This window comes from Mustela lutreola, chromosome 4, assembly GCF_030435805.1.
Source record: "Mustela lutreola isolate mMusLut2 chromosome 4, mMusLut2.pri, whole genome shotgun sequence".
Lineage (NCBI taxonomy): Eukaryota > Metazoa > Chordata > Mammalia > Carnivora > Mustelidae > Mustela > Mustela lutreola.
In genome coordinates this window covers 62,281,591-62,294,246 of record NC_081293.1, presented here as the reverse complement: position 1 = coordinate 62,294,246, position 12,656 = coordinate 62,281,591, and the positions used below count along the sequence as shown (strand labels likewise).

General features: G+C 32.7%; 1 protein-coding gene across 5 annotated transcripts in view; it reads right to left on the bottom strand.

Moving 5' to 3' along the window:
- The window catches only part of JMJD1C (jumonji domain containing 1C), a 320,032-nt gene that overhangs the window by 86,581 nt on the left and 220,795 nt on the right, over window positions 1-12,656 (bottom strand). For 3 of the 5 annotated variants that reach the window (XM_059170135.1, XM_059170130.1, XM_059170131.1), the window contains exon 3: window positions 3,532-3,645. Coding sequence is in view for 2 of the 5 variants with exons in the window: in XM_059170130.1 (XP_059026113.1) it covers window positions 3,532-3,645 (114 nt within the window). In the remaining 3 variants the exon portion in view is untranslated. Of the gene's footprint in view, window positions 1-3,531; window positions 3,646-7,486; window positions 8,069-12,656 lie in introns of those variants that run through there. The other 2 variants (XM_059170133.1, XM_059170132.1) reach the window with 2 other exon arrangements.

Below are 12,656 nucleotides of genomic sequence, written 5' to 3'. Positions count from 1 at the left end.
TTCATATTATTCCTTAATACATTTAAAAACAAAGAGAATTATGATCCCTAGAAAATACTGGACTAACAAGCCAGACCAACCCAGATTTGTTGATATGAGTCATGTACAATTTTCAGGTAAGAAATAATCTCTTCTATATCCTCTATGAAGCAACCGACCTGAAAACTGCAGGTGTGTGCATGGCCAGAAGCCAAAACTCAGAACAAGATGATTTCAAAATCATGCTAAAAGTTCAATGTTCATATTTCTATTCTCAAACTGTTTTTTATATTAACTTGATCAAAATTTCATGTTTTAATGAAACAATTTTTTAAAATTTCTGTAATCATCCTCCAAAGAAAAGAAATACCATAAAAATAATAGATATTAAGAAAACTCCAAACTATAAAAGCCATCTTTCAGAATCAATAACTTGGTTTTTTCCTCTTTCTTCCCAGTTGAAAGACACAGTATAATCTGCAGAGTTCCCTCCTACTTCCTCTCTTTTCCCTTCCCCCTCTACTTCAAAGAAAGTTAACTGCAGCCAGGCATGATCAGGAAATCTAAAAGGAGGAAGCAGAAACTCATTTGTGTGCATAAGGAAGGAAAAAACAGAATTAACAATACCATGCTGCTTCAGTGACCTAATTAATATGCATCGATTATATTATCTGTAAGATGTCGGTTTGGTTTTTCTCCTCATTCAACTTTCTTTCCAAAATACTGAAAACTGTAAAAATGAAGATTGCACCTCAATTTTCCAACTAAAAAAGTGACCAGATCAAGTTTAATACATGGTATTTGATATGCAATCCATTGAAATCAGAGGTAAGTATAGGATTCAAACTAGTGACCTAAAAGTGAAATGATCTGTATTAATCCTGAGTCAATGGTTTCCTATCACCTTAACAATATGATACTATTTGGATATATTAAAAAATAGGGCTGCACAACTTTATTAAGGAAATTTAAGGGAGTATACTACTACAGAACGGCTGAGAACCAAGGAGAAAGATGGTAGGTGGGAATTCTCACTACAAGAACATTTCCTTAATATCATAGCAAAGTAATTTGTGTGAATTTTTAAAACAAGTTATGTGTACCCATCACTCTATACACAAAGGCTATTTCTAAAGAAGGTTTTCCCCCATCACACTTAAGAAGTCTACAAAGGATAATTAACATCTAGATTCAGAAGAAATTGCCTCATGAAATTTAAAGTGAGAAAAACAGGAGCATTTAAAAAATGTGTTCAATTTTCCCCCAGCTCCCTTTGACTTACATAGGGTTACCCTAAAGTTGAGATATGTCAAGACACTATTTACAAAATCTATGCCAGTAACAGCTGCCATGTTTAAGATGCCAAGGAATTTAATGTACTGTTTGGACAAGTGGTTAGAGAAAAGCATTCTGGGATAAAGCCACTCTAATTACATAAACTCTAAAACTGTTTCCTTTATCAAGAATGTAGCTGTATTTCACAAACTCATTTAAATAAGTAAATTTGAAAAACTAGACTGAGCCATCTTAGGTCTCTGGAGTACATTTTCATTCAAAATGTTAAAATAGGTGTCTATCACTCACATATTAGAGAAAATATCCTTATATATTTTTAACTTGATTAATAAGAAACTAAATATATTAAAATACATATTAAAAAGCTCTGTTGTAAAACCATCTAATTATTTTTAAAACTCCTAAGAAACTCTAAAATTAAGGTATGCTGGATCCCTAAATCAAGTGCTGTTAGTGTAATTCCTTCTGATTTTCTAGAACTGAGCACTCACATTTGTTAAAGACAAATGGTTAAAATGCTAAGAGACTCACTTCACCTTTAGAAGACAGAATATTTTTCAAGCCAGAGATCAACCTGCCCATACTAACTGAGCAACACAAATGGCTTACTAACAAAGACAATTATACAATTCACCAAATCAAGCTTAACACTTTCATTCTTGTGCCTCTATTTTTTAAATAAAATGACAGAACTACCAGAATCCAAAAGCTTAAAATGTAAACCAAAACAAAACAAAAACCCTATAAAATGTCAGCACATTCTTTCAATCATTATAATTTTAATAGACATGTTGTGGAGTTTTAGGCCACCTGGCAAAAGAGTTTATTTTTAAAAGTAATTTCTACATAATGATTTCACTTCTCTAAATCAAATCCAAGCTGAAACTTACAGAGTGCTGCTAATCACCAACCACAAAATTAAAACATTAAGGGTTAAAAGGTTCCTTTGATTTTACCTAGACTTACCCATTCTAATCCCACTAAAAGACTGTTAGAAATTAAACAAATTATAATAAGGAAGGCCTATCGTAAGCTAAATGGCATTCACAATTAAAAACAAAACAAAACAAAACCCAAGGGAAAAGCTCTAACACCTCCAATATTAAACTGGGACTTGCTAGGAGTTTTAGCTATAAATATTGTAAAGAAAGAACAAAAGCTAACAGTACAAAAACTAGGGCATTTAATGAAATGAGAAAAATAATGTGAAAGGACAAAAGCACATCTATGTAGACTTCAAAATTACATTTAACTCAGGGAACTATCATCTCATTTTAGGAGATCTAACAGAAGAGGCATATAACTGCTCGAATTCCCTAAGTATTGTAAGTCGACACAAAATAAATCATTGCTCATTAAGTCAAGCTCTTATTCTTTCCATGGAAACGATGCCTCTACATTTTAGGAAAGGATGCCTCTACATTTATTTTCAGAAAACAGTAACTATTCTGAAATGAAATAGGAGTACTGACTTTCAGCTCCATTAAAACAGAAAAAAAGTCAAACTATTTTCTCATCCTTTCTTTCAATGTCGTTACCTATTATTTTAAACACTTAAAATAAAAAATGTATGGAAGACATTTAATTCAATCTGAAATCCAAATATACAAAGAAAACAAATTTCTGTGCATTTTTACTTCTACCTTAAAAAATTAACTGATAGAACACTTCACTAGAAATCTAAAATCTCATTTAGCCTACTATTTTTGATGAGTTTCTTCACATGATTTGAATCGAAAAGCCTACTAAAAATGTTTTTCCCAGTAAATGTATTAGTACTTTAATTGCATCTGGGAACTAAAATTTAGAAAATGAACAATTAATGACAATCTAAAGGAAACTCTCCACTTGAATAGAAGAATTACCATTATTGTATGCATACAGTAAACACTAATCTCATTTAATTATATTAACTGACCCAATTCTTAACCTTTAGAGCTGGAGAAAAAGATAAATTTATACTAATATCTAACCAGTTATTTCCTAATGATGAACATTATTTATAATGGCAGTTACTTAATTTTGATCACTTGTGTATTCCCAGTGAAAAAATGCTGCCAAGTTCATAGAAAGTTCTAAGTACATAAATCTATTCTTGGATAAATTAACCATTTATCCTATCATCAGAATTTATTCAATGAACTGGCTTCCTTGAACACCTACATATTAGCTTGAACTGAATATTTAAAAGAATATCTGAATGTCAGTCAAGTTTAAAGATTAGCTAACTTTTAAAAGCAACCTAAAATTTCTTACCTGGTAGGGTTGAAAGGCACTATCTTCAGTTAAAAAATCCAGTTGTTTATCTACAAGGAATTCTACCGCAGTGATTGAACTAGGTATACTTTTTTCAACCAGGGGTTTGAAAGTCTGGTAAGAGAAAAAAAAATTCATAATGGTTATTTTCTGGGTTTTATACTCAAACACGAAGAGTATATCTGAATACAATGTACAAATGTCGTCATCATAAGGACTTTAGAATACCAATACTTTCATATAATAATCTAAATGCTTTTATTCATAAAATAAAATATTTTATATTAAAAAGGAAAGAAGTAATCTACAAGTTATTTTAAAAAAGAGAAAATCACATATACATGTGTATAAAAATTTCTAAGATAATAAATGAGAAATTGCTTCTGAAAAAGTCAACTGGGTAGGAGAGCATATTTACCAACTCATTTTTTAAAAATTACTAAGTATTAATCTTTATAAAAACAGAGCAGGTATAGTTCAGTTATTTTTTTTCTGCTAGCTCATTCACATCAAGGATTTTAAATGATCAGGATGCATCTGGTCTTTTAACTCCACCCCATGTACTACCCGCCCCCGCCCCTGCCCCAAGCACAAATAAAAATCCAGCTGCTTCAGTAAGAGCAGCATGGGGGAAGGGAACAGGAAAAGAGGGAGGTAAGAAGTATTACACAAAAACCACCTCTCAAGTCCAGATCTCTGCTACTTTAAAAATCAAATGAAGAGACAAACCAAAAATGGGGGCTGGGAGGTGGGGATCCATGGCCATTTGATTATTTTAAAGAAGACTCATCTCTTACAAAAGGAATATACCCAGATCTTGGGGTGGGGTGGGAGTGAGGGAGGCAGGAAGGAAGAAAACAAAGGTACAATGTATGCAGTTTTTAATTACTGTCACACTTCTGAAGCAGAAGCAACTTGAATAAAATCAAGTGTCACTTCTGGTACTTTTGTAAAAACTTAACATAATGGCTTTAGGATAATAAAAGAATCTAAGTTTGGAAAATGGAATTAACAACCAACTTAGTTTATAAATTCCCTGTATAACACGGAGAAATCTTTCTTGCTACAAGCCAACTTGTGTGATCATTCGGATACAAACTAAAGCTTTTGGTACAGATAGTAAAAATCCTCAGAGAAGATTCAAAGCAATGTGTTTCCCCTCTCTTATATTATGGCTTAAAGAAATCTTAACATCTTGCTAATCACAACTAATATGCACTCTGGGGAAAAACTTCTCAAGATCTTTAGTTCAGAGTGGCTCTTAAGGAGTCAATTTCTGTATTTAAGAAATTCCTTTTAAAGCTTCCGATTCATCCAGGAGTCTACAACTGTTTTTGAAAAAGCTTAAACACATGAGAATAGATAAGTATTTTAAACATGCCTTATTTCTATACCATACCATGAACTTAGAAATAATATCTTATTTCCTAAATTAATATGACTGAAAAAAACTCTTCTTAAATCCCCAACTATTTTCGGTATCTATGATTAGAAAAGCTAACCATTGTTAAGTTCCTCTCTGCCTAGTCCCAAGGCTAACCTTTCAAATACTACATAATAATCAGAAGTATTCTTATTTGGGTGAGAAATTACATTTTCAAAACAGACATTCCCCCATTACTTAGATATCTCCTGCAACTACTGCCAACTAGAATTTTCCATTTGCCAAGACGAAATTCCAAAATTTCATAAAATCCTATTATTTTACCTAACAAGTGACTAAAGTTTTCAAGATCACTGATTTTTAATTTAGACTTTAAAAGGTCTAACGGTATGTGATCAACATGATATATGTAATATTTTTCATATTATATATCTGTTTAGTTTTTAGTAAACTAGAAAACACTGGTACCTTTTCAAGAAGATTTGATTTATTCCTTGAACTTTATTCAAATGCTCTATTTATTTTCAAACAGTACCATGTCAGGTCAACTCGTGAAGGTTAACAAAAAAGGCCACAAAAGCTATTATCTAAGTGGCTAAAGGTACAATTAAATTAAGTAGGATTTGAAAAAGAAGTAAACTTCTGTCTGAGTGCCTCTTTCTTACGCAAATAATACAGGTGGTTTGCATTTCCTATGAGACCCAGTCATTTTATAATATGAAAAACGTTCTTGTGAAGAAACCCTCTGAGAAACTCTGCTTTTTAAGGTAGGTCAGAATTCTAAGGGTAAATTTTAACAGGTCAACTAATCATAATTTAATTTATTGAGTTAGTTTCTCGGCTAAAATAAAAAAAATTTTTCTCATTTTAAGATAACTAACTGAAAGCTATCGGGAGAATTGTTAAAAAATTAGTTTAAGAAAAGGCTACTTTGGATACAGTAATACTTTTAATCATGTACAAATAGAGGTCGAGTATATCAGCCTTCTTAAAATAGTAAATAGGGCCACAACGCGCAAATTTTTAAACGTGCAATTACATTTAAGCTACAAATATGTTCTCAGAAAGTGCTGATAAATACTTTAACAGTGCTGATAAATACTTTAACAGTACTTGTTAGAGAAATGTTTCAAGATGCATTAAACAAACAATCCTGAAAATGTGACTGTTACTATTTAATGGGAAAATTAAAGACAAACAACATATGAAACTAAGTAGTTAAAACACATAATGATTTTTTAAAGTGGCAAATCAATGATATAACAATTATTAGTATCTGAATCCAAGTCAAACACATTTTAAAAATAAAAACATAAATATTTAAATAAATGTGAACAGATCCTACAGCTTTTATGATGAATCTGTAGTAAATATTTTATGGGTCTAGGTGTACTGGAATGTAAAGAAACTAGAACTCATGCATAACTAAGTAATTCAAGTCTCTCAAGATATATCATTCTATGAGGAACTTCCACAGCCTAAGGGGAAGCAATGAGCTACCATCTGATGAAAGTCAACGTAGAATATGGCCCTTATCACAAAAAGACTATTATTCCAATGCTGAAAAAAAGACTTTGAAAATTCAAATAAAATTACTAATTTAAAATCAAATATTCATAATTTAAAAAAAAACTTTTTCAATTTTATTAATGGATTAAGAGTTCCTTTAAGGTCCTTCGTCTGACCATACTTTAAAAATAGTCTAAAGCCAAAATAAATAGTTGAGAGCCTGCATTTCTAGTAGGGCCTACACCACGCTATAGGAAGAATGCTTAGAACAACTGTATCCTGTTTGGGGCTCCATGCTGCACCACATTCCATTCACATGAGGAAGAGGAGAACAGATGAGCCCTCCTCAAAAAAACATTTTTAAAATAAATCAGCTTCAGCGCTCAAACATAACTCAGCTGCTCAAACAAACCATGTTAAAGCTCACATTTAACATTTAACTGAAAATTCATGGAGTTTATGTCTGCAGTCTGAGTTTCTAACAATCTCCACTTAACATTTAACAATTCCTTTTCCAAGTTTAAAAAAAAAAAACGCTCATTAACTAAAAAAATCTGATATAAAATTCACTAAAGGATAATACTGAAGCAGAAAACTAAGCAACACTTTAGAAGTCAAGGTTTAGTCTATGGGGGAAAAAAAAAGACTGGAGTGACTTGAAAGAACAAAGTCCAAATTCCCACCCAAGCAGGTCTATTGAAAAACATGATACTGTTAGAAAACAAGTTGGGGGTGGGCACTGGAATACACCACACAAAAAATCCCTCACAAATCAAATACCCTACTTCCCTTAAAACACTATATTCTAAAAACCCTAATCTGAAATATTTCTGCTGTAATACCTTAAACAATTAAACTCTAGTTTTTAATCTTTTTACAGTGTTATGAAATTACTACACACACAATTATCCTTTCTGAACAAATGAAAATAGTTAAAATTTCTTAAAACTATTAACACTAAGGCTAGATCAATAAAAGGCAGCGACCTTAATTCCTAAGGCTGAGAAGTAAAACCAAATGTAAATTAAGACAAAAGAAAAAAGGAAGCAGAAAAATACAAACCGTACTTTGTTCTTTAGATTTTAAAGTATCTTTAAATCTCAGAAATCCACGACACAGCTTTAAAGGTCAAGAAGTAGCTGACATTTCCATTTCACTCTTGAGCAGTATTTTTTATCTAGCTTAAATACTTCTTTAGTCTTCAAAAATCACAGGCAAATGGCTCTCAAACCAAGCATTTCTGAGCTCACTTGCAGCGTCGTCATTGTATAGGAAGAAAAGCCAAGACCACAAAACGAAGCAGAGCTGTAACCTAACAAGTCTCCGACGAGCAAATGACGATTTTCTGTCTGCTCTGGCTCAGCCTGGCAGTGATGAGGATTACAACTCGCTCTTTGTCATCAGCACTGTGGTGTTAACGACTAAGAAATCCTGCAGCTGAAGCACTACTGCATCCTCCGATCTGGGTCAGGATAATTTCTCCCGAGGTCGCTTACATAACCAGTGAGATACTCCAAATAGAGAGAACAGCCATCCATCAGCTAGAGAAAGCCTTTCCCACTGTACTCTCTGCGTGGAAACACACTGCAGTAGCTTCCAACAGTGCAGACACCCAAATGAGAAAGACTACTTGGCTTAGGGCACACTGAGAGAAGGGAAGAGGCGGTGCTCTGTAAACTGTAACTAATCCCCCGTCACAGGTGCTGATGGAGTCACTTCCAGCACGAGTCACATTACTGGTGATTACTCATTTGGCTGCGGCCATAGAGACTGGCTCATAATTTTAACAACAGACAAAGACAGACTAGTGGTGAGACTGAGACCTCAAGTTTACTGTCTCTTTCAATAAAGCAAATGCAAATACAAAGTTTTTGCTTTTCAGATTTCCCAAGGTAAGAAAGTGCAGAAAACAAATAATACGTAAATATCTCTCAAGTTGGCAAAAATGAAGCTAGAACTTTAAACTACTGAAAATACTTTCTGTGGTTTAAATTCCTTATTTTAAGTTTAATCATTTTTCCTTAAAAATATACTAATATAAAAAAAGCTCTGGAAATAAACACTTAAAAGCATTTTTGGAGTAACAGTCCAAATAAAATCAAATGACATAACCACAACACTTTACTCAAAAGAAAAACTGGTGGTATTTATTTTGGCAGATTTAAAAAAATACTCCTGAAACAATTTTATTCTTTAAAAAAAAATTAATCTAGATAGTTCACAGTTATAAGAATATCTATTATTTGAAATATATTTTTTTTGATGTGTTACCTAATGTAGACTTTTAACTTCTTTCTAACCTCAAGAGTTATGCTGTGCAATATGGTGGCCACTAGTTAGCTACACATGGGTACTGAGCACCTGAAGTGAGATTAGTCTACATTTAAATGCATGTTGTATATTTAATATAAGCAAGCACTGAATATGAAAAAAACAATGTTCGATATCTGTAAGTATAAGAAAGCATTCACCTATTTTTAAATGTTGTGCATGGTCTTTTATTATAAACATGACCCAATGTAGAAATCTCAATTTTAATGAACCTAAAAATTCATGTTTTTTAAATACCACACACACAACCAATTCATCAAATCATATTAAGAGAAAAACATCCAGACCAGCCCATGCCCTCTCTATTCCTATTCTAGATGTATCAGTTTCATTTCACAGAAAACATCAGGCTAACCAGTGAAAATATATTTTCAACTTAGTATATGATGTACTATATCTACAAAAATCTCAAACTTTTTGTTCAAGGATGAAAGAGATGGATAATGATTATTCTAAGAATGTTAGTAAGTATAGCTTTAGAACACTGATGGTACTAAAATATAACTTTAGAACAAAATTTTATTTTTTTATTTTTTTAAAGATTTTATTCTATTTTATTTTTTTTTATTTACTTGTCAGAGAGAGAGAGAGAGAGTACACACAAGCAGGCAGAGTGGCAGGAAGAGGTGGTGAGAGAAGAAGGTTCCCTGCTGAGCAAGAAGCCGGATGCAGAACTCAATCCCAGGACCCCAGGATCATGACCCAAGCTGAAGGCAGCGGCCCAACCAACTGAACCACCCAGGCATCCCTAGAATAATATATATTTTTAAATAATAACTCAAATGACTATTACATCATACACACCATTTTAATCATTCATTTATAATTACTTCATACATGAATGTAAAACATAAAAATAAAAGAATTCACAATGTCATATAATATACAAAAAAGAAAAAAAAAACAACTAGATCAATATGGCAGCTTTAGTCTACCCACAAATAACAAAGAAACATCAAATGCTTGATGCAGGCTATTCAAGTATGAAACAGCACATTTTTAGTACATTCCACACTACATTTCTACAATTTATTGTACATTAGAGAATGAGTTTAATATTTTACAGAATTCATCGTACAAGATCACATAAGTTCGAGTTTGACTATATGATATACACTTAAAACAGTTGTCTTTGTTCCTCAAGTAGTATCAGTCCCCTATAGAATCTAACAGCAAACAGAACTACACTTAGTTAACAATCTGAATGCCACAATATTTATATATTCCTAGTGACACAGAATGCAGTAATTTTTTAAAAAATCAAAGTAAGTAATATCAATAAAGAAAAAACATTTTTATTTCATACTGCATCATGGTTGAATTAAAATTCTTCTCATTATAAAGAAATACTATACAGAGGCACCTAGGTGGCTCAGTCAGTTAAGTATCTGCCTTTTAACTCAGGTCATGACCCAGGGTCCTGAGATCAAGTCCTATGGCTGACTTCCTGCACAGTGGGGAGCCTGATTCTCCTTCTCCCTCTGCTACTCCCTCTCCCCCACCCCAACCTTGTGCTTTCTCTCTCTCTCAAAATAAAATAAAATAAGAAATACTATGTAGTCAATTCTTAATGCAAATGAAGGGAGCACAAAGATGGAACTAGTTGAAAGCCATAAATATGTTATTTTCATAAATTGAGCTTCACAAATACTTTAAAAATATTTTTAAATATCTTTAAAAATATATAAATGTGTCTGATCTGGTACTCTGGTAAATTTCTACTACAAATAAAAACAGTGAAAAACCAATATAGAGAACCAACTTGGTAGTAAGCATAATAAGTTGCCCAGTTTTTACATCAAGTCTCCTTAATTTTCTCTTCTTACAACTCCTTAAGGATGGCAGATACCACCTTTCAAACAGCATTTTTGCTGCCTGGTGAAATTTTGCACCATTTTGAGAGCAGAATTTTATTCCTCTAGATTGGTTGTTCTTAATGGCTTATAACTTAAATGAATTAAGGAGTAAGTAGAATAGTTATTATTAATTTTTCTTTTCTTTCCCTTTTTCTTTCTATAATTTTATGGGGGTTGGGTGAAGGTAGGGAGTAAAAAGTCTTTTCTGGCAGCTAAACCAGGCTAGAGGAAGAGGAAACTACTCCAGTTACTGCCCAGAAATACACATCTCTGACTTCCTTCCTTTTTAGCTGGTTTCTAGGTTACAAGCTGAATAAATCAACAGAGGTGAGAAAGTAAACAGAGGCTAAAGGGAAAGCAACACGGTATGACTAGCTAAAGAAATCTGTTTCTTCCAATAATGTAAGAACATTGCATTGCAATTAAGGGTTAAAATAAATGAGAATTTTGGTTCCATTTATCTTGGGCCATGAAAGAAATAAATACCTCATCTTTAAAGATATAGAAGCCTAAAGAAACAAGTGGATTTCTCCAAGTATATAGATTTCACACAAAACCAAAGGACTCTAAGTTCAATGGCCTAGCACTGTAAATATTTTTCTTAGACATACAGTTAAGAAAAGAAGATGAGTAACAGTAGTTCGGAGGACTTCAATGTGATATGGCCGTATGTGAAGGCTAACTAGATTCAGGAAAATAGTTTTTCAATATGCCCTATTGTCCTGTAATCTATGAAAATATACAAACACATAACTACTGTATTGTGGTAATGTCCAAAGGCTTAACTTCTTTACAAAAATGAATCTATAGAGAACCTCCAAGGACTGCAAAGATTGTGTAGCACTGTCTTCTACTTTCAAAAGACTAAGAGTTCTATAAGGATTTCCAGATGATATGGGCTTACTCTTGTGGATTTTAAAAATTCTCTTCTCTCCTTCAAGCTTGCACCACATTCATTCAACCAACACTATGGTTTGCTTGGGGATACAATGATGGGGAAAAGAAAACCAAATTCCCACCCGAGCATACATCCCACACTTTCAGTAGGAAACAGATAATACAATTATCATAGAAATGAAAAACTACGCCTTGCTAAGAACTCAGTAATTGGAGAATTAGTGTTCCTTTCCCTCCTTTCTTCACTGTATCTTTGATACCATACCCAGTCATCAGAGGGAGTGCAGCATGTGTCTACTCTTTAAAACTTGCAGATTTTAATGATATATAGTTGAGCTAAGAAAAATCACTACTGAGGATACTAAAACAACATAAAAACATTATGCAAATAGACTCTACATTTTTCAATAAGCATATGGCAGAATTCAGTTTCCTTTGTTTTATTTTTTCCTTCTAGGCTTTCTGAATACTAATAAGGCACGTACTCTAGAGTAGTTCTGAATTTGTCATCTCTATGTCTTCTTTTTCAGAATCTCCCTGATTAACACTTTGCAGATGGGTACCATTAAGATAACCAACTTTACTTGCTATAAATAAATGAGTAATTCCAAACTATATTTTTAGACTTCTATTTTATACAATTATTAGGACATTATCATATATCCTGTCACCACATAAAGCCAAATAGGACTACAATTAAATACTTAACCTTTCCTAAGTTATTTATACTTCTTTCAAAACCACTGTAAGTACTATCACTACTTACTTTAGATAGAGATACCTCAAAATTCATTAATAAAGTGATCATGTTTATTAATTTACTTTGTTTCCCATGCTCATATAATATTCTGAATACCTGATATTTTCCTTTAAAACTAATGATAATGAAAATGTAATTATTCTATAAATTATTCCATAATTTAATCTGACCTCAATAAAAATACCACTAAGATTTTGGAACTAGAAAAATCAATTTTATAGGGGCGCTTGGGTGGCTGGGTCAGTTAAACGTCTGCCCTCGGTACAGGACACATTCCCAGGATCCTGGGATCAAACTCCACCATCAGGCACCTTGCTCAGCAGGAACCTGCATCTCCGTCTCCCTTTCTCTCTCCTTCTGTGTGATCTCTTGCTCAAATGAATTAATT